The sequence below is a fragment of the Hyla sarda genome, chromosome 3, assembly GCF_029499605.1.
Source record: "Hyla sarda isolate aHylSar1 chromosome 3, aHylSar1.hap1, whole genome shotgun sequence".
Taxonomy (NCBI): Eukaryota; Metazoa; Chordata; class Amphibia; order Anura; family Hylidae; genus Hyla; species Hyla sarda.
The window spans coordinates 128959111-128982952 of NC_079191.1; the positions used below are offsets into that span (position 1 = coordinate 128959111).

A 23842-nucleotide genomic window follows, 5' to 3' on the forward strand; every position below is an offset into this window, starting at 1 on the left:
GAGCTGCTGGCTGCCCTCCCCTTCCTTTCCTATAGAGCTGTAGTCGGCAGGATCGTAATGGAGGACATTCTGTCCCCCTGAAGGTATTTAAAGAACTGTACAGTACTGTATGCGATGTCACACATCACATACAATACATATACACACTATACACCCCATACATCAATGTTTCCCTATCAGTGTGCCTCCAGCTGTTGCAAAACTATAACTCCCAGCATGCCCAGACAGTCAATGGTTGTACATGCATGCTGGGAGTTGTAGTTGTGCAACAGCTGGAGGCACCCTGGTTTGTTAAACACTCCCCATACACTCCACATACAATGGTCATCCCAGAACCAATTAGCAGTTTCCCATAGAGATATGTATTCAACATATGATATGTATTCAACAATGGTTCTGAGGCCCCAGAACCAATTACCATTTTTACACATAGACATATGTACTCGACATATGATGGTTTCAACATATGATGGTTCTCCTGGAACCAATTAATATCAAATGTTGAGGGACCACTGTATAGGTTTCTTTGTGGGTTTAATTCCCTACAATTTTTTCCACAGTATTTACTAAGCTTTCCCTACATTTTTTTTTTTTACACATGTTCTGATCTGTCTGGTTTTCCTCAGCTCAAATCCACCACATTTTCTATGTAAACCTTAGTAAATATGTTAGTAGGGTTTTTGTGGAAATGTCGGGAACACGCCCCTTTTATGTGACCACGCCCCCTTTCCCCAACAGACACGCAATGAGACAGAATTCTGCGGCAGGCAGAATTTCTGGCGCACAACCCGACAAAACATGTTGGGTTTACAATAATAAATCAGGGTCGATATGTCTCTGCTGCAGAAGTATTCTACACAGGCTTCTGTTAAAGGGAATGTGTCATCCGAAAATTACCTATTGTTTAAATCAAGTTATTGTGACCATTTTTTGAGAAGAATATTGTGATTGTGTTTTCTCTAATCTTTCATTTATTTTCCATAGTTAAAAAATAATCCGAAAAGCTTGCAGCTTCCATTCTGGCCACTAGGCCTAAAACTAAGCTGAGACTTCCTGTTCTGTACATATCATTACATACAGGAGTACAGTGAAATGTGACACCAGTGTATAGATAAGAGATTAGCTGTTGCTCACAGATCAGCAAAACCCTCCCTGTAGAATGACCTCTGAAAAGGTCACAGAAAATGCATAGGTGAGGCATTCCCTTTAAATGTAGTGGCAATAAAGGGTCAGAGTTGTAGTGTATACCAGTTATTTGCCTGGATGCCATAATCTTTAAAATCCTGCAAAAATTCAATAAAAATTCTTACATTTTAATCCAATATCCAGCAGCATGATCTGTAAATGTTGCATGTAGCAATGTGTATATTTGGTGTAAGACCATCACAAAGCAACAATAATTCTCCATTAAACGTCCACATGAGCATATTTCATGGCCATTTTTGCTCCCACATTACGGAGGGAAGTCCCTGTCTTACTGCAGGTCTGATAACCTGAACTGACATCAGACCTGCAGTGGGGCCAGGACATACATCCGTAATACAGATTCAAAGATCCACACAGGACAGAAATGTATGTTATCTGTGGACAATACCCGCCCAATAGAGGTGATTTTGCCTCCAAGAATCTTATCCGCATGCTGCATACTTTTTCTGCAAGGAACATTTCCAATCCAGAGATTATTCTGTTGCAGATCAGTCGCACGTTTTTACTGCCGAATTCACCACTTCAATCCATGATAAATGTGCTGCAAAATCTGCATTTACTGTACATTTGTTCCAAGATCTGCACCGGAAAATTTCTACCATATTTGGACAAAACCCTACAGCCTTCCCAGATTACTGTAAAATTACAACCAAACTATTTCATGGCCTATGCCAAGCATCCATATTCCTGTTTAACTTGGATGTTCTGCCAATCTGGAGGAAGAATATTGAAGCTGTAATGAAGCTATTGAGTTTTACATAAATAGGGCACAAATCAGTCAATAAAGGAAATGCTGTCTGTTTTGGCAGTAAATTTGCATTAGAACCTTATATTAGCCATATACTAGGCAGCTTTCTGAAATACACGGCATGTGTAATAACAATACTTGCAATATGCATTCATTACAGAATTGTAGTATTGTAGCACACGTGTGATTGATGGCAGTCTAAGTGATTGCTCCGCCATCTCTTCCTCATCTCTAACCTTATTTTTGGCTCCTCTTGTAATCAGCCTCTGCACTCTGCCAATGAACTGCTGCTCTGCAATTCTCTATTTACCTGTTCACACTTTTCATTCATCTCGTTCTCTAGAGAATCCAATCATCAGTCTTGTCATTATCATTACTGTGTCACTCCTTCTTTATACTCATTGCTCATTTTTCCACATCTACATTCATTACTCAGAATATTCTTTTATAAATGTCCGTTTTATACGGCCTCTTGTTAGTCATTGCACTGTCTTGCTTCATTTTGATTTTGTTAACTACAATTTCATTTGCAAACAGTTTTTCTTTCTCCAGAGAACCCCTTTACAGGGGATCTGTCTGCCCTTTGCCGGGCACAGAGCTGCAGATACCGGCATATAAGTCACTAGGAGATTAAAGGGGTACTCTGCTCCTAGACATCTTATCCCCTATCCAAAGGATCTCGGCCGTAGCACTCCAGACATGCGATGCACGAAGCAAACTTTGCTCCAAGCTGAATGACTGGCGATGCGGGGCAGAGGCTCGTGACGTCACGGCCACGTCCCCTCAATGCAAGTCTATGGGAGGGGGAATGTCACGCCCCCTCCCATAGACTTGCATTGAAGGGGTGTGGTTGTGATATCACAGGCGGGCGTGCCGACGTCACGAGCTTCTGGCACTGCACCTGATGCTCTAAACGAACGCTGGGTGCAGCAGGGAGATCACGGGTCCCTTCTCTCTCCCACCCTGCTTTAAGTGTTTGACATAAAGAGCTCAGTTCTAGAAGCAGTGCCCTGCATATCAATCGGAGGAGGTATTCTATTCTATATTAAAATATAACTTGTTTAATCTCTTTGTAACCTATTTGCCAGTATCTGCAACTCCGTACTAATGAGCTGGACTATACTGTATTTGTTTCCAAGCACGTCAGGTAAAACAACTAGATAAAGCTAGGTTCACACTGTAAGTGCCTCTGAGGCTCAAAGATGTCATAAAACTGAAATGCTGATGTATGTGGGCTCGGACAGGCATACGCCCTATTCATTTCATTGGCCCAAGCGTAGTCAAGCCAGTACCTAAGCGTATACAACTTTTTCTGACTGAGAAGTGCGGCTTGCAGCAATTTTTAGTCCAAGATAAAGCTCAGATATCTTTAGAAAACAGCCCGAACTGTTGACTACGCTAGAGTCATTGAAATGATACATTGGCATCTCACTTTCACGGTTTCTTGACGTATCCATGCCTCGGAAGCACAACTTGTGATGTAAATGAAGTCTTAGATATAAACTGTTCCCCAAAATCTTAAGGCATTGGAGCCCTAATATATATTATCTGGGCATAATTAGGAAATAATTTAGAATTTTAAATATGAATTAGATATGGATGCCTGCCTTGAATGTATAGTTTTGTATTTCACAATAGACAGAAGATGGATGACAAATGGAAGAATAATAAATCACTTGTTAAGTCCGTTTTTAGCTGTACAAAAACAAAAAGATAAGTATAAATGTATCACTGCTGATATGCACATAACCTAAGAGATATCAATTGCTACTATAATAGAAGCGAGGGCCGTACAGATTCCTTCGTCCTCTGTGCTATGTGGTCTGCACCTCCACATGAAAAGCAGTGATATATATGTGGGAAAGAATGTTACCATGAGAAAATGGACTGTGCATTAACCTCCAAGTCCCTTTTACATTTTGCAGGCACACAAGGTCAGCATCCTGACCCATCCCTAAACCTCAGCACTGGGAACTTCATTCACATTTTTTCCTTTAGTTGGACTGCACATATATACATATCCACTGTGGTAGTCATCAATAAGATTATTCCAATGTCTTACAGATACCTGCACTTATATCCAAAGCTTGCAATGAACTGCACACAGAGGTCAACATGCTGGAAAGGAAATTACAGGAAGCTCAGGCAAGACTTACTGGGAAAGATCACGCTAAAGATTATGAGGTCGCAAACCTAAAAAAAATAGTCTCTGAGCTGGAATTTCGATTACAAAGAGAACAAGACCACAGTATCTCTGTTTCGGAAGAAATGAGAAAAGACATTCACACAAAAGCTGAGAAACTGAAAGAACTGAACTTAAACTGTTCAGAACTGAAGCACCACCTGGACCAAGCCAAGCAAGAGGTACGATTCTCCTATCTCTGCTGAAACCACATACCTCATGGTTGGTCCTGGAGGACCCTGTAGTTTAAATGGTTAATGAATCTGATAATATACGGATATGTGCGACAGATGTATGCATTCCATCTTAAGCATGGGGACAAACTTTAAACAGCCCCACTGATCATCTATTTGAAGGAACCATGGCGTTTGTGGAACTTCCGCAGACTCTTTTTAAAGTTTAAAGGGGTTGTCTAACAATGAAACCTATTTTTAACTGTCTAATAAATGAAACTATATTGGTAAATAAATTCATAGGGAGATAGAGCTATCTGAATTCTTGATTAGAATGTACACCGGAACAGGAAGTCTGTTACAGTATGTACACAAGACAGGAAGTTGGGTTACTGGAGGACCCTGTAGTTTAAATGGTTAATGAATCTGATATAATACTGATCTGTGCGACAGATGTATCCATTCCATCTTAAGCATGGGGACCAACTTTAAACAACCCCACAAATAGTTTGTATCAAAAGCAAAAAGGATGAAACATCACATAAAGGTAGTAAAATAGCTTTATTTACCCATTTATGTTTATTTATTAGACATGGGGTCCTCAAACTACGGACCATGGGCCACATGCGGCCCGCCGAGGACATTTATCCGGCCCGCCTGCCGCCGCTGCCTAAGGACATCCCTGTGTCCCGAAAGATGTTTTCGGGACACAGTGATGCCCTGGTTACCTCTCTGCGGCCCCGCGTTTACTTTAAAAACGCAGGGGCCACCATGAGGTAGTGTACGCAGGGACTTACTGCTATGGCCGGACCGGAGGAGTGGTGGACGGAGCACTGAAGTGAGGCAGTACACAGGCATACAGCCTCCAGCCATACACTGATATGGGTATCGGGTGTCAGCAGAGAGCATTGTGGGCAACACAAAAAAGAAATTCAAAAATAAAGATTTTGCTTTTTGCTGTGACATGAGTCATTTTACCCAAAAATTTATGGCGAAACGGAAAAAACAATCATTGTGCGACAAAATCAAAGAAAAAACGCCATTTTGTAACTTTTGGGGGCTTCCGTTTCTACGCAGTGAATATTTCGGTAAAAATGACAACTTATCATTATTCTGTAAGTCTATACAGTTAAAATGATACCCTACTTATATAGGTTTGATTTTGTCGTACTTCTGGAAAAAATCATAACTACATGCAGGAAAATTTATACGTTTAAAAATGTCATCTTCTGACCCCTATAACTTTTTTATTTTTCCACATACAGGGCGGTATGAGGACTCATTTTTTGCACCGGGATCTGATGGGTACGATTTCTGTTTTGATCAGACTTTTTGATCACTTTTTATTCATTTTTTAATGGTATAAAAAGTGACCAAAAATACGCTTTTTTGGACTTTGGAATTTTTTTGCACATACGCCATTGACCGTGCGGTTAAATTAATGATATATATATTTATGCACGCGGCGATACCACATATGTTTATTTTTTTTTATTAACACTTATTTTTTTTATGGGAAAAGGGGGGTGATTCAAACTTTTATTAGGGAAGGGGTTAAATGACCTTTATTAACACATTTTTTTTTTTGCTTTTTTTTTTTGCAGTGTTATAGGTCCCATAGGGACCTATATCACTGCACACACTGATCTCTCATGCTGATCACTGGTGTGTATTAACACGCCTGTGATCAGTGTTATCGGCGCTTGACTGCTCCTGCCTGGATCTCAGGCACGGAGCAGTCATCCGTCGATCGGACACCGAGGAGACAGGTAAGGGCCCTCCCGATGTCCTATAAGCTGTTCGGGACGCCGCGATTTCACCACGGCGGTCCTGAACAGCCCGACTGAGCAGCCGGGATACTTTCACTTCAGACGCGGCGGTCAGCTTTGATCACCGCGTCTGAAGGGTCAATACAGGGCATCACCACGATCGGTGATGTCCTGTATTAGCTGCGGGTCCCGGCCGTTTCGCGGGAGCCGGCGGAAGACGTAAATATACGTCCTACGTCGTTAAGGGGTTAAGCTCTTAAGGACGCAAGGCGAACCTGTACACCCTGCGCCCGGTCCCCGTGTTTAAAACGCATCACACGGGTCAGTTCGGGCTGCTATTCATAGCCGAGACCCTGGGCTAATAGCGCACGGCACCGATTGTTGTCCGCGTGCTATTAACCCTATTAAAATGAAAGTAAACGCTTCCTGGCAGCTCAGTCGGGACTATCGCGATAAAATCGCGATGTCCCGATCAACTAGAACGCGAGCGGAGGTCCCCTTATCTTGCTCCGTCGCGTCCGATCTGGGTTTGATTGCTCCAAGCCTGAGCTACAGGCTTGAGCAATCGAGCCCCTATCTCGCTGATCCATGCAAAGCTATGGCTTTGCAGGGATCAGTATAAGAGATAAATGTGTGCAGTGCTATAGCTCCCTATGGGAGCTATAACACTGCAAAAAAAAGTGAAAAAAAAAAGTTAACAAAGGTCATTTAACCCCTTCCCTAATAAAAGTTTGAATCACCCCCCTTTTCCCATAAAAAAAAAAACTGTGTAAATAAAAATAAACATATGGGGTATCGCCGTGTGCGTAAATGTTCGAACTATAAAAATATATCATTAATTAAACTGCATGATCAATGGCGTACGCGCATATAAAATCCAAAGTCCAAAATAGCATATTTTTGGTCACTTTTTATATCATAAAAAAATGAATAAAATGTGATCAAAAAGTCCGATCAATACAAAAATGGTACCGATAAAAACTTCAGAATACGGCGCAAAAAATGAGCTCTCATACCGGCCCGTACGCGGAAAAATAAAAAGTTATAGGGGTCAGAAGATGACAATTTTAAACATATAAATTTTCCTGCATGTAGTTATGTACAACAATATCCAACCTATATAAGTAGGGGATCATTTTAACCGTATGGACCTACAGAATAGAGATAAGGTATTTTTTTTATCGAAAAATCCACTGCGTAGAAACGGAAGCCCCCAAAAGTTACAAAATGAAATTTTTTTTCTTCAATTTTGTCGCACAATTAATTTTGTTTCTGTTTCGCCGTCACTGCAAAGTAGAATTGGTGGCGCAAAAAATTAAGCCATCATATGGAATTTTATGTGCAAAATGGAAAGCTTTATGATTTTTAGAAGGTGATGAGGAAAAAATGAAAATGCAAAAACGGAAAAACGCTGAGTCCTTAAGGGGTTAAATGTAAAAAAAATTTTTAAAAAGGAACCTGAGTAAATATTAAGGCCCCATTCACACTACAACTTAATTCAGCCCATTAAAGTAAATGGGCATTTTGGACTATACGTCTGTATCCTGTTTTGACAGGTTGATGAAATGTAGCTGACGTATAGCCTGTTGTATGCTTTAAAATGTGTTGTTAATCAGGCGCTGACATCATTTTGTAGTAGTCACAATTATGACTACCGTATATACTCGAGTATAAGCCGAGTTTTTCAGCACGATTTTTCGTGCTGAAAACACCCCCCTCGGCTTATACTCGAGTGAACTCTCCACCCGCAGTGGTCTTCAACCTGCGGACCTCCAGAGGTTTCAAAACTACAACTCCCAGCAAGCCCGGGCAGCCATCGGCTGTCCGGGCTTGCTGGGAGTTGTAGTTTTGAAACCTCCGGAGGTCCGCAGGTTGAAGACCACTGCGGCCTTTGACATCATCCAGCCCCCTCTCACCCCCCTTTAGTTCTGTACAGTACTAACCTCCGCTCGGCGCTGGTCCGGGGCTGCAGGACTGTCCGGTGGGGAGGTCGTCCGGTGGGATAGTGGTTCAGGGCTGCTATCTTCACCGGGGAGGCCTCTTCTAAGCGCTTCGGGCCCGGCCCCAGAATAGTCACGTTGCCTTGACAACGACGCAGAGGTACGTTCATTGCCAACGTACTTCTGCGTCATTGTCAAGGTAACGCCTCTATTCCGGGCCGGAAGCGCGGAGAAGAGGCGCCCCCGGTGAAGATAGCAGCCCGGGACCACTATCCCACCGGACGACCTCCTCACCGGACAGCCCTGCAGCACCGGACCAGCGCCGAGCGGAGGTGAGTACTGTACAGAACTAAAGGGGGGTGAGAGGGGGCTGGATGATGTGGAAGGCCGCAGTGGTCTTCAACCTGCGGACCTCCGGAGGTTTCAAAACTACAACTCCCAGCAAGCCCGGACAGCCGATGGCTGCCCGGGCTTGCTGGGAGTTGTAGTTTTGAAACCTCTGGAGGTCCGCAGGTTGAAGACCACTGAGGGCGGATGATGACAAGAGGATGATGAAGGGGGGGGGGTGGGATGATGAAGGGGGGTGGGGATGATGACAAGGGGATGATGAAGGGGGGGTGTGGGATGATTACAAGGGGATGATGAAGGGGGGTGGGGATGATGACAAGGGGATGATGAAGGGGCGTGGGGATGATGACAAGGGGATGATGAAGGGGGGATGTGTGGGATGATGACAAGGGGATGATGACAGGTGATGATGATGAGGGTCTGGATGATGACAGGCGGTGATGATGATGAGGATGTTAATGACGGGGGTCTGGATGATGACAGGGGGGGATGATGTATTTCCCACCCTAGGCTTATACTCGAGTCAATAACTTTTCCTGGGATTTTGGGTTGAAATTAGGGGTCTCGGCTTATACTCGGGTCTGCTTATACTCGAGTATATACGGTACATATTTCAACAGTTTATTTTATTTTAAGTTTTATAAAAACAGTTTTCAATGTGGAATTGTAAATCAATACAGACATCATAAGTATGCAGTTAGTGTTCAACCAGTAGAAAAGACTTATGAAACAGCAGTCCAAATGTTAACACCTAATAAATGTTTTAACCAAGGAATTGAAAGGTCAGGAGATTCTAATAGTAAGAAGTTGTTTAAAGTTTCCATCAAGAATCAATTCCAGCTGAACCATTGTTTGTAAAATATTTTAGGCAGTAAAGTTGTACAACATATCCATAACCGCTAACCTCTATATAAGAAAGATAGAAACCAAACCCAGTTATGAGAATTGTGATCTATACAAAAAAATTTTAATATGCATGCCCCCTCCATTCATGTCTATGGGAGGGGGCGTGATGGCCGTCACGCCCCCTCCCATAGACATGAATGGAGGGGGCGGGGCGTGGCATCACGTCCCCAGTCCCGGAAACCCCAAGGTTTCTGAAACTGGAGATTCAGCACCCGCATAGAATGCGGGTGCTGCAGGGAGATCACTGGGGGTCTCAGCAGCGGGCCCCCATGCGATCAGACATCTTATCCCCTATGCTTTGGATAGGGGATAAAATGTTTTTGCCCGGAATACCAAGTAAAATGTTATTTAGCTAATGGTAGAAAGAAATAGAAAGTATCATCTTATGTATTAATATGTGATTGTTATCTATACCAAGGTTCAGAAAAAACAGGAAATCTATAATAAACAGAAGGTAAAAGGTAGGCAGATCAGGCAAATTGGATGGATGGGGCATTACTTGAAAGCCTAAAGACATTAGTTTTGCCATTGTTTCACCTGCAGTGTGTTACCAGGCCTTGTCCTCTTTTGTTGTTCTCATAAGTTTTGGGATCCACTTCACAGCAAGCTTTCTTATTTCCCAGTCGTTGTGGATAATGGCAACGACTTTCTCCAGTGATATTCCCAGATATTTAGCAATACTTTTGGCTGATATTTGGCCGTCCTCCATGATCATGTCATGGATGCCTTTCACATTTGCAGGCACAGAGACAGAAACAGGCCTTCCACTGGGTTTTTCACTTTTAACACTGAAATAGTCAATTTTAAAATTGAAAACCCAACGTTTAAACAGTAGGGTATGAAGGACCAGGGTGACACAACGTTTGTGGCATTTCAACATGGATCTGCTTTGCACCTTTGTACCCTTAGAGAAACAGGAACTAGATTATGATCCTGGTCTTGCACGTTAAACTTTTTGTGAGGTTCTGCCAAGTTAAAATCATGATAATTAATTGTGCAAATTGAGCACCATCGCTGACCAGTTGTGCTTTAGCAATTTGTATGTATGTGTGTGTATATATATATATTGTAAGGAACAGTCCTCGGGGATTCACTCTGGGATTGTCCTGGACTACGCCACAGGATGCGTTTCTTCTCAATAAACCAGCAAACAAACGTTTATAATGCAAATCTGGCACCTTGCCAGTTTTATTAGACAGGTTGCAGGGAAAAAAAATAAACAAAAAGCAGGAACAAAACAAAATCCTAGACCGTCTGGTCACTTACTAAACAGATCAGCTTGTCCTGACTAACAACCGCTGAGCTTTCCTCAGCCTGTTAAACATATGTCCCCTGCAACCTTCTACTCACAATTCATGTCACTCTTTGAGCCACTCATAGCTCGGGCTGTGTACTCCTCAGCAGGCTCTGTCTCTTCCCTACAGCCCACTTGCTGTTTCCTAGGAAGAGCCCAGATTAGACTGACTCTCCATCTTATATACACACCTCCCTTCCCTCCTGCCTCATTAATTAAGAAGCAGGTGAGAGATACTTCAGGGTGAGCCAAGGAAATACACCCTTTCCTTGCCACCTCATCACATATCCCCCCCCTTTGCTCAGACCACCGGGAAGGAGCACATGTATTTGAAAGGCAGAAACCATCTGCCTTTCCTTTCTCTCGGACAACTTTTGTCCCACAGTCTCTGAAGTCCTTGACTTCTTTCTTCCGGACTTTTACCAGCCACCAATTACAAGTCTCTCGGTCACACCTCTCCAGTACCAGGTTCTTCACCCTGGTGTGGGCAGGGTTCTTGAAATTAAGGAGAGAGAGGACTGATGCTTCTAACCTTTGTCTTCTTCTGGCTTGCCGGACCTCTGCCTCTGCTTCAGAGAATCTTTCGGCCTCAGTGGCTTCACCAATCACTGTCTTGTTCTCTGTAGCTTCAGAGGACCTCCAACATGGGTCCATCTCAGTTTCAACTTTAGAGGACTTCCCACCTGGTTTCACCACAGTTTTGACTTCAGTGCATTTCTCACATGGTTTCACCTCATCCCTTCCAGCTTTCTCTTCAGGGGCACCAGCATCCTCAGGTTTGGCTTCAGAGTCTTTGGCTCCTTCAGATTCTTGTGTAGAATCAGCTTCTACTACTGTTTGGCTCTTCTCTGCAGCTTCTTCAGGCTTACTCTTCTCTTCACCTGTAGCTTCAGTTGTGCCATTTTCTTTACAGCTGTTGTGCCATTTTCTTTACAGCTTTTGAGGTTGACTCTGGTTTAGCTTCTGCTTCAGAGGATTTCTCTGACTCAGCATTACCTTCAGAATTTTTGGTCTGCTCAGGTTCAGAGGATTTCCCACCTGACTTCTCCTTAGCCTCCCCTTCAGAGGATTTCACACCAGATTTCAGCTCAGTCCTAGCTTCAGAGGACTTCTTACAGGGCTTCGCCTCAATCTTAGCATTAGAGGACTTTTTACCGGGCTTCAAAGAAAGCATCCCTGTACCCCGTAACTTCTGCCCCAGAAGCCTTTCTGAGCCAATTCCACCATAGCTTGGTCTCTGCTCTCTTTTAGAACTTCCTGGTCCTCTTCCTTTTTTTCATAGTTCCGATGCTTACACTGGAGCTTAGCGGACTTCATCCTCTCACTGTCAAGTAACTCTGTCAAGTCCCTGACAGTATCTTCCGAAGACAGCAATTGTTTCCTCAACTGTTCATTGTCCGCCAGCACAGCCACCTGCTCGTAGAGTTGCGCTCCCAACAAAACCAAGGCAGCTACGTGGCACCTTCAGCGCGTTTCGTTCTGCGCTTCCAGACTCTCTTTTAAGATCTTCATGTCATCTTCCAGCTTTATATATTTGAAAAAACAGAAAATCCTTCCCCAGCACTACTTCATACTCTAAGGTAGGCTCTATTGCTACCTTGTGACTTATGGTACCATAGGGAGTAGAAATACACACACTAACTGTTTTATAACCCCAATTAGCGGCCTGTATAGGCATTACCGCAGGGTCTGGCTCTCTGCAGCAGGTCTTTACCAGACTTATTACACATTTTGGATCTAACAAAACCATCATCTTTTGACCTTCTATTTCCAGCTCACACAGGTTTTCTTTTGTCCTGCGAGAGGTGGGAATAGAACTCTTTACATCAGAACACATTAACATAAGTGTTTCAAGAAAAACATTATCAGCCTGCATGGGTTCACAATATACAGCACCATTCACACAGTCCAGTAGAGACCCCCCCAGTCCTCACTCCTTCCGGAACATTTGTGTGCAGATTCTCTGGCTCACTCTCCTCATCCCACAACTGCCAGAAATATGGAAAGTCTCTACCCAAAATAATTTCTACTGTAAGTTCCGCACATACCTCCATTATATGGCTCACTGTCTCAAAACACGTTTCAAAGTCAATTGGAATAGTCTTACCAAACTCTGGTCGGGACTTCACGAATGGAATAACGTCTTTCATAATTCTGCAAACAGTCTGGCAGCAATCCAGTTCCACAAGTAGTGGGATTCCACCCACCAGTAACTCACGGGTCCTCTTTTCCGTCTTGGCGACCACAGCTTGTGGCCCACGTCGGTTGCTCCCAGCAATGGCCTTTCAAGGTTGTCCCAATTTCTTGAAAAAAAATCGTGATCCGTTGCCCCTAGCAACGCTCCTCCACAGACACCAAACTGTGCTTGAACTGCTCTGCTGGGCTCATCCGACTTGCAACATGCAGGGGGTTGCTCCTAGCAACGCCTCAACTGCAACTCATCCGTTGGTTGCCCTTGGCAACGGTTTGCCCACATCCTCCACCATATTGTAAGGAACCGTCCTCGGGGATTCACTCTGGGATCGTCTTGGACTACGCCACAGGATGCGTTTCTTCTCAATAAACCAGCAAACAAACGTATATAATGCAAATCTGGCACCTTGCCAGTTTTATTAGACAGATTGCAGGGAAAAAAAATAAACAAAAAGCAGGAACAAAACAAAATCCTAGACCGTCTGGTCACTGACTAAACAGATCAGCTTGTCCTGACTAACAACCGCTGAGCTTCCCTCAGCCGGTTAAACATATGTCCCCTGCAACCTTCTACTCACAATTCATGTCACTCTTTGAGCCACTCATAGCTCGGGCTGTGTACTCCTCAGCAGGCTCTGTCTCTCACCAACAGCCCACTTGCTGTCTCCTAGGAAGAGCACAGATTAGACTGACTCTCCATTTTATATACACACCTCCCTTCCCTCCTGCCTCATTAATTAAGAAGCAGGTGAGAGATACTTCAGGGTGAGCGAAGAAAATACACCCTTTCCTTGCCACCTGATCACAATATATATATATATATATATATATATATATATATATATATATATGTATACACAATTACCCTAGTGAATGTCATCAACTATAATGCGGATTTCCAGTGATGCCGCTTTCTTATGATGTATCAGCTCCTTCTTTTTAATACCCTTGTTATTATGAATTGTTTTCAAATAAAGATCTGCATATATTTTTTTTTAAATGTTGTTCTCTAAACAAAGTGACTTTATTTGTTGTTGGAAATAATGTATAAAAAGTGCATGTTCTATGTAAATTACTTACCATAAGACAAAACTGACTGATGTCAGTCAGGGCAGAGTGGATATGTTAACAGCCAGGACATCGTGACTACATATTGCGCCATTACTGCCCAGATGTCTCTTGGATAGTGATTAATAGAACTTATTTTATAACTTGTTTTAATTCAGTATAGTGAAATGTACTATTTTAACAGGGGAATGGGGTATTACAAAGCAGTGTCACATCATGGTTTTGGGTTCTCTCTCCAAATTTAGTGATAGGTTTCTTTTAACCATAAGAAAACAGTTCTAAGTCAAAGTTCAAGTCTACATCCGAGAAATAGCTTAGAAGAGAAAATTAAAGTTTTGGATTCCAATAGGTCTCAATAGAACATCCATAGAACATTTCCCAACAGTGATAGAAAAGTCTGATTTCAAGTCTTAGGAAGCATTTACTGTATTTGCAATTTTTGCTGCAAAACCAGTTATTATTTTTAAATCAACTGGTGCCAGAAAGTTAAACATATTTGTAAATTACTTCCATTTAATAAAATTAATCCTTAATCCAGTACTTATCAGCTGCTCTATTCTCCACAGGAAGTTGTATTTGTTTGTGGAATTCTTTTCTGTCTGACCACAGTGCTGATACCTCTGTCCATGTCAGGAGCAAATCCCCATAGCAAACCATTCCTGCTCTGGAAAGTTCCTTATACGGACAGAGGTGTCAGCAGAGAGAAAGCGGAAAGAAAAGAACTCCAGAAAGAAATACAACTTCCTGTGGAGCATACAGCAGCTAATAAGTACTGGAAGGATTAAGATTTTTAAATAGAAGTAATTTACAAATCTGTTTAACAGAGTACCTCTGTAACCTGTTAAGGGGGTACTCCAGCGCTAAGACATCTTATCCCCTATCCAAAGGATAGGGGATAAGATGCCTGATCGCGGGGGTCCCGCCGCTGGGGACCCCCGTGATCTTCCACGCCGGACCCCGTTAGAATCAGCCCACGGCGTAGCCCCGCGTTATCTGATTACTGGCGATCACGGGGACGGAGCATAGTGCCGTCACCGCTCCGCCCCGGTGTGGCGTCACGCTCCGCCCCCTCAATGCAAGCCTATGGAGGGGGAGGAGACATGATGTCACTATGCTCCGTCCACTTGATCACCAGTAATCGGGCCCAGAGCGAGCACGCTCCGGGGGCTGATTCTAACGGGGTGCGGCGTGGAAGATCACGGGACCCCCGTGATCAAACATCTTATCCCCTATCCTTTGGATAGGGGATAAGATGTCTTAGCGGCGGAGTACTCCTTTAAGGACCAAGGGCATACCTGTACACCCTGAGTCCGCTCCCTTTCTATAACGTGGGGCTACAGCGTGGCCCCCGTGTCATAGCGGGTTGGGCCTGGCCTCTAACAACGGCCGGGACCCGTGGCTAATAGTGCGTGGCACTGATTGTGGTGCCGTGTGCTATTAACCCTTTAGACGCTGTGTTCAGAGTTGATCGCTGTGTCTAAAGTGAAACTAAACTACCCCCAGCTAGCTTAGTGAGCTATTCGGGACCGCCACGGTGAAATCGCGGCATCCCAAACAGCTGTAGGACACGAGGAGGGTCCCCTTAACTGCCTTCTGGTGTCCGATCGCTGAATGACTGCTCAGTGCCTGAGATCCAGGCATGAGCAGTCAAGCGGCAGAATCATTGATCAATGGTTTCCTATGAGAAACCATTGATCAATGTAAAAGATCAGTGTGTGTGCAGGGTTGAATCAACCCCCCCCCCCTTTCCCATTAAAAAAAAAAAAAAACAACTGTGTAAATAAAAATGTGGAATTGCCAGATATTGCCGCATACGGAAATGTCGAAATCATACAAAGATATTGTTAATTAAACCACACGATTAATGGCGTACGCGCAAAAAAATTCAAAAGTCCAAAATAGCATATTTTTGGTCACGATCAAAAAGTCCAATCAATACAAAAATGATACCGCTAAAAACTTCAAATCACGTCGCAAAAAATTAGCCCTCGTACCACCCCATATGTGGAAAAATAAAGTTATAGGGGTCAGAAGATGACAATTTTAAATGTATATATTTTCCTGCATGTAGTTATGATTTTTTCCAGAAGTACGAAAAAATCAAACCTATATAAGTAGGGTATCATTTTAATTGTATCGACCTACAGAATTAAGAGAAGGTGTCATTTTTACCGAAAAATTTACTGCGTAGAAACGGAAGCCCCATAAAATTACAAAATGGCGTTTTTTCTTCAATTTTGTCGCACAATGGTTTTTTATTTGTTTTGTCGTAGATTTTTGGGTAAAACGACTGATGTCATTACAAAGTAGAATTGGTGGCACAAAAAATAAGCCATAATATGGATTTTTAGGTGCAAAATTGAAAGTGTTATGATTTTTAAAAGGTAAGAAGGAAAAAATGAAAGTGCAAAAACGGAAAAACCCCTGGTCCTTAACCCATGCAGGACGCAGCCCATTTGGGCCTTAAGGACGCAGACAATTAGCTACTCTACATGTGTTGCAGACCAAAAATATTGAAAGCGTTATTTTCCCAATCTTGTATATTTCACTTAATGTTGATATTGTATGTTTTTTTTTTAAATGAAAATAAACAGTTATATAAAAAAAATGTTTTAACATTTTTGTTTTTTCCTCCTCGCCTTCATAACACTTTTATTCTGTCATCCACAGACTAGTATGAGGGCTTGTTTTTTGTGCGACCAGTTGTCCGTTGTAATGCCATCAATCACTTTACCATTAAATGTATGGCGCAACCAAAAATATACTATTTGTGTGGTGAAATTAAAAAGAAAACCGCAATTTTGCTAATTTTGGAAGGTTTTGTTTTCACGCCGTACAATTTACGGTAAAAATGACATGTGGTCTTTATTCTTTGGGTCAATACGATTAAAATGATAGTCATGATAAAGTACTTTTCTATTACTGTTGCGCTTAAAAAAAATCACAAACTTTTAAACCAAATTAGTATGTTTAAAATCCTCCTATTTTGAAGACCTATAACTTTTTCATTTTTCCGTATAAGCGGCGGTATGAGGAATCATTTTTTGTGCCGTGATCTGTGCTTTTTATTGATACCATATTTGCTTATATAGAACTTTTAATCCATTTTTTATAAATTTTTGGGGGACTAAAATGTTATAAAATAGCATCTATTTTGGACTTTTTTTTTATTTTTACATTCACGTCATTCACCGTACGGTATCATTAACATTTTATTTTAATAGTTCAGATATTTACGCACGCGGCGATACCAAATATGTATATAAAATATTTTTTTAACACTTTTTGGGGGTGAAATAGGGAAAATGGGATAATTTAAGTTTTTATTGGGGGAGGGGGTATTTCAAATTTTTTTTACTTTATTTTTTTACGTTTATATTTACACTTTAATAGTCCCCATAGGGGACTCCGTCTGCCGTGCTGGATGATCGGATTGCCACGGCAGCGCTGCGGGCGATCTGATCATCCATTTAAGTGACCGCGATGCTGCAGATGCCGTGATCTGTATTGACCACGGCATCAGAGGGGTTAATGGCGGACATCCGCGGGATCGCGGGTGTCCGCCATTACGGGCGGGTCCCTGGCTGCGATCAGCAGCTGGGACCTTCCGCGCATGATCCGGGCATCGCTCCGATGCTCGCGGTTATGCTTAGGACGTAAAATTATGTCCTGGTGCGTTAAGTACCATCTCACCAGGACGTACATTTATGGCGCTCATCGTTAAGGGGATAAGGACACTTTTTTTTATATAATTGATATTTGTTATGGGTGGTTCCTTTGTCCCTAAAATAAATGTACTTTCCTTTGTCCTTCATGGCCTTCTAGGTAAAAATCAGAAACCATTGTGCTACTAATAGGGTTCAATCTGAAATATTCTTACTAATATTACATATAAGTAATGTCATGCAATGTAAATTCTCTTTAATTTGTTACCACTTTGTTCCTAATTCAAAATAGCTGTATTGTGCAGGTTACCCATCTACCTACTTGCTTGCCTGGCTTTATTGCTTTAGAGAAGTGTTTCCCAATCAGTGTGCCACCTGCTGTTGCAAAACTACAACTCCCAGCATGCCCAGACAGCCTTCGGCTGTCTGGGCATGCTGGGGGTTGTAGTTTTGTAACAGCTGGAAACACCGTAGTTGGGAAACACAGCCGTAGAGTGATGTATACACATTTATTGTAACAGCTGCTCATACTGCGCCTAACTAAATAAGTTCCTCTTTGTAGATTGAATTCCTGAAGGAAACTGTGCGCATGGAGTGTGAAGAACGCTATGAGCTCACCGAGGCCTTGACACAGGCTAAACAACAACTGCTTGAAATAAAAAGAAGCGGCGGAAGCTTCCCGGTACCACAAAGGCAATATACTCCAGACAAGCCAACTTCATCTCACATCATGACTGGTGCACAGAAGAAGCCTCCTCTAACTGTACCATCTAGTAATGGAACCAAGCTATTGGGCTTATCCGGAACATATGGATCTGCCTGTGCCCCCAACTATAACAAGCTCAGGAAGAGCAGTGGAGGTAGCTTACCTATGCTTCAGTCCCCCCATCCTCCAAAAGAGAAGACATCTTCACTATCTGATACACGGCATAAAATAACCGCAATTCTCAGGAGGAATTCTACTCAGCCTTAGCACAGACTCCGGTCACAAGGAGATATGCCTGAGCAACTTAGAAAATAGTTTTTCCTGACTACGTAATTGGCTTTATAACAGGAAAACAACAGGGTGCAGAAGGTAGAATGTAATTATTGCTTCATGATACTATAGTGTTCAGTTCTGGAACGTTTCACATTGGGTGATATAGTATTATTTCAGTGCGGGTCATGCGTCATAGTATATATATTCTTTTGCATAGATGTGATCACTTCGGGCCACGTTTAGGGAGCATTCACCCCGCTGTATGAACTGTGTTGGGTTTATATATTATCTATATATATATATATATATATATATATATATATATATATATATATAGTGACCCCCCGACCTACGATAATTTAAACATGTGATGGCCTCTTAGAGGCCATCGCATGTTGAAGGCAGCATCGACATGGGATGGTTTTGATTGTCGGGGCCATCATATAAACGGCTATCCGTCAGCGCAGACTGCTTCAGCTGCCGCCGGATAGCCGTTTACGGTGCCCCGTGTGGTCCGGTGATGATCACTTACCTGTCCTCGGGGCTCCGGAGCGTCCTCTTCGGGATCCCCTGCATCACTGGCCCTCTCCTTCGTCGTCATCACGGAGAGCGAGGATCCCGGGGAAGCAGAGATGTCCGGAGCAGCGGGGACGTGGTGACAGTGATGGAGGGTGACATCCAGGGCAGTGGTGACGGTCCGGAGCGGCGGGGACAGGTGAGTATAACTTCCTATTCTTTCCATTGCACGGATCCCTCAACAAACTATGGTTTCAACAAACGATGGTTCATTTGGAACGGATTACCATCGTCTGTTGAGAGACCACTGTATGTATGTATGTATGTGTATATATATATATATATATATATATACACACATACACATACTAGGCTGGTTCAAGGATTTTTGTCACCTAAGGCAAAAGCTAATCTCGCCGCCCCCTTGACCATTGTGACATGGCCCCGCCATACTACTTGGGTGAAACATTGTAACAACCCCATGTAATCACCTTACTACTTGGGAGAGAGTGGAGCTGGCCATGAGTGGGTGGTTCAGATGCTGGCTGGCTACGTTTCTTGCAGTGGCCAGAGCTAATAATACATACAAAACAGGGTCAGCTCCCTGCCATGTGTCTGCATGACCCCTTGAGGAATTCAGTCTTAGTGTAGAGCATGTGAGTCTTTAGTAGTCAGCCAACCCCCAGTGGTAAAAGCAATTGCATAAAGAAAGCACGCCAGCTCCAGGTAAGTATGACTAAGAACAGTTCTAGTGTACAATGGTCTGTATAGCAATTTGCTGTATTTTAAAGGGGACTAGTCACATTGAAAACAGAGCTCACTCTGCAGCCATCATGTTATAGAGCAGAAGATGCTGAGCAAATAAATAGTTTTGTGGGAAAATATTCAGTATAACTTGTTATTTATTCATGTAAATATCTGCTCATTCTGGGTAGTCAATAAGTAGTCATGTGGGCGGTCATACATGGTGATACATACAGAGAGAGGTCAGGACCGACATGACTACCTAAAGAATGAGCAGATATTTACATGAATAAATGAAAATTTATTCTGGAACTTTTCCCACAAAACTATATACTAGTCTGCTCCGCTCTTCCTGCTCTATAACATGATACCTGCAGACTGGACTGCATTTTCAGTGTGACAGGTTCCCTTTACCCTGATGAATAAAAACAAGGGTAGGGGAGGGTGAATTTGGCCTTATTTATATAATTTATTTTAATTTAATGTTTTAATAGCTTACAGAGCCCTTTCGAAAAATTGCTTGTGTTCTGATGGTGCCCAGTCCCTGCTGGTCACTGCTTATTCATCCTTTCTCTGTACCCTGGGAATGCCAGTTAATCTAATCATTGACCTGCCTCAGCCGCTGAAATGTACAGGGTGGGCCATTTATATGGGTACACCTTAATAAAATGGGAATGGTTGGTGATATTAACTTCCTGTTTGTGGCACATTAGTATATGTGAGGGGGAAACTTTTCAATATGGGTGGTGACCATGGTGGCCATTTTGAAGTCGGCCATTTTGAATCCAACTTTAGTTTTTTCAATAGGAAGAGGGTCATGTGACACATCAAACTTATTGGGAATTTCACAAGAAAAACAATGATGGGCTTGGTTTTAACGTAACTTTATTCTTTCATGAGTTATTTACGAGTTTCTGACCACTTATAAAATGTGTTCAATGTGCTGCCCATTGTGTTGGATTGTCAATGCAACCCTCTTCTCCCACTCTTCACACACTGATAGCAACATCGCAGGAGAAATGCTAGCACAGGCTTTCAGTATCCGTAGTTTCAGGTGCTGCACATCTCGTATCTTCACAGCATAGACAATTGCCTTCAGATGACCCCAAAGATCCAAGTCTAAGGGGGTCAGATCGGGAGACCTTGGGGGCCATTCAACTGGCCCACGACGACCAATCCACTTTCCAGGAAACTGTTCATCTAGGAATGCTCGGACCTGACAGGATAATGTGGAGGTGCACCATCTTGCTGGAAAAAGGCAGGGAACGTGCCAGCTTCAGAGCATAAAGAGGGAAACACATCATCATGTAGCAATTTCGCATATCCAATGGCCTTGAGGTTTCCATTGATGAAGAATGGCCCCACTATCTTTGTACCCTATATACCAAACTATACCATCAATTTTTGTGTTCCAACAGTCTTGGAGGGATCTATCCAATGTGGGTTAGTGTCAGACCAATAGTGGTGGTTTTGTTTGTTAACTTCACCATTCACATAAAAGTTTGCCTCATCACTGAACAAAAACTAATGCGTAAATTGAGAGTCCTGTTCCAATTTTTGTTTTGCCCATTCTGCACCACCTGAAACTACGGATACTGGAAGCCTGTGCTAGCATTTCTCCTGTGGTGTTGCTATCAGTGTGTGAAGAGTGGGAGAAGAGGGTTGCATTGACAATCCAACACAATGGGCAGCACACTGAACACATTTTATAAGTGGTCAGAAACTTGTAAATAACTCATGAAAGAATAAAGTTACGTTAAAACCAAGCACATCATTGTTTTTCTTCTGAAATTCCCAAAAAGTTTGATGTGTCGCATGACCCTCTACCTATTGAAAAAACAAAAGTTGGATTCAAAATAGCCGACTTCAAAATGGCCGCCATGGTCACCACCCATCTTGAAAAGTTTCCACCCCTCACATATACTAATGTGCCTCAAACAGCAAGTTAATATCACCAACCATTCCCATTTTATTAAGGTGTATCCATATAAATGGCCCACCCTGTAGATCAGGAAGCAGTGAGCAGTGGGGAGCGGGCACATCAAAACAGCAGTGGTGGGGAATGGGCAGGTGAGTATTTATTCAAACCAGCCTGACCCCTTGTAAAGAATGTTTCCATCACCTGATAACGCCTTTGAATGTTAAGAGCTGCAATACAGCTGTGAGCAAAACTGTTTGTAGGAACAAAGCAGTTCCTTTTCTCTAATCTGAACAGCCTCTATAACACTGTGTCTGAATGCCCTCTAATGTGGACACTGCATTACTTTCCTAGAATGTGTCATATACTGTATGAATAAAATTCATGTCTGCTAGGACAAATACATGCAAATTATTGTATATACCCTTAATAGTCTTCATGATGGGAACCGTCTAGCATTGCTATTTCTGTCTCCTGTATGACGATTTTGTGTTTACTTATAACGTTGTGCACTGTGACTGTGTTCAAAGCAAAAACAGACACAGTTCCTAAGGAAATCTCTAATCCAAGAGAGAACAAAGTATTATCAACTGGATTCCAGCAGAACACAGTGCACAAAGTCTAGCACGTGGTCAGACCAGGCGCGGATACTTACTCCCCAACTCTAAGCACTACCCTGGGGAGAGTGTCACAAGAAAGTATACAAGCCTGTTATACATCCATACATATGTCAATATTTATAAATGCCTCTATGCACATGGTTATACAATAGACATATATACAGTACATTTACTACAAGCACTGAATGTAATATCCTACTCTAAACCCTCGCTCTTGTGACAGAAGTCATTCAGAGGACCCTACATGCCACCTATTGGTCACAAGTTGTAATGACATTATTAACAACATAATTCTATTCACAAAATACCAGTAGTGCCAGCTGTACATATGTATAGAGTACTGAAAAGACACAGATTTATAGTCTGTTACACTTTAGACCAATGTCCCCTAACCTGTGACTTTCCAGCGGTTGCAGAACTACAACTCCCATCATGCCCAGGTAGCCAGCAGTTGAACAAGCAGGATGGGACTTTTTTATATCTAGTATTTTAAAGGGGTACTCCCGTGGAAACCTTTTATTTTATTTTTTTTATTTTTTATTTTTTTTTCTCAACTGGTGCCAGAAAGTTAAACAGATTTGTAAATCACTTCTGTTAAAAAAATCTTAATCCTTCCAGTACTTTTTAGGGGCTGTATACTAAAGAGAAATACAAAAAAGAAATGCATTTCCTGTGATGTCCTGACCACAGAGCTCTCTGCTGACCTCTGCTGTCCATTTTAGGAAGTGTCCAGAACAGGAGAAAATTCCCATAGCAAACATATGCTGCTCTGGACAGTTGCTTAAATGGACAGCAGAGGTCAGCAGAGAGCACTGTGGTCAGGACATCACAGGAAATGCATTTCTTTTTTGTACAGTGACCCCCCGACCTACGATGGCCCCGACATATGATCAAATCGACATACGATGGCCTCTCAGAGGCTATCGCATGTCGATGTCAGCATCGACATACGATGCTTTTTTATGTCGGGGCATTAAGTGCTACCGGCAGCACAAAATGCTTAAGCTGCTGCCGGATAGCAGCTTAATGTTCCCCGTGTGGTGCGGTAAGTATTACTAACCCCTCCACGATGCTCCGGGGTGCCCTCCGGGTGTCTTCTCGGCCCTCTCCGATGATGTCAATACGCTGCTGCGCACGTCATCCAATAGGAATGGCGTACGCAGCGGCGTAATGACGTCACTACGCAGGCCCAGTAAGGCCTTGCAGAAGACAGCAGAGGACCGGAGAAGACAGCGGAGGACCGGAGAAGACAGCAGAGGACCGGAGAAGACAGCGGAGGACCGGAGAAGACAGCGGAGGACCGGAGAAGACATCGGAGAGCCCAGCGGAGGCCCGGGTTCACCATCAGGAGCGGCGGGGACACCATTGCGAGCGGCGGGGACAGGTGAGTATAGCTTCCTATACTTAACATTGCACGAATCCCTCAACATACAATGGATTCGACAAACGATGGCTCGTGTGGAACGAATTACCATTATATGTTGAGGGACCACTGTATTTCTCTTTAGTATAGAACCCCTAAAAAGTACTGGAAGGATTAAGATTTTTTAATAGAAGTGATTTACAAATCTGT

General features: G+C 42.8%; 1 protein-coding gene across 3 annotated transcripts in view; it reads left to right on the forward strand.

Moving 5' to 3' along the window:
• The window catches only part of LEKR1 (leucine, glutamate and lysine rich 1), a 230339-nt gene extending 211578 nt beyond the window's left edge, over window positions 1-18761 (forward strand). For 2 of the 3 annotated variants that reach the window (XM_056565016.1, XM_056565018.1), the window contains 2 exons: window positions 4019-4318; window positions 18055-18761. In XM_056565016.1, coding sequence (XP_056420991.1) covers window positions 4019-4318; window positions 18055-18465 — 711 coding nt within the window. In that variant the 3' untranslated portion in view covers window positions 18466-18761. The remainder of the gene's footprint in view (window positions 1-4018; window positions 4319-18054) is intronic. The other variant, XM_056565017.1, reaches the window with a different exon arrangement.
• The last annotated feature ends 5081 nt before the right edge of the window (window positions 18762-23842 follow it).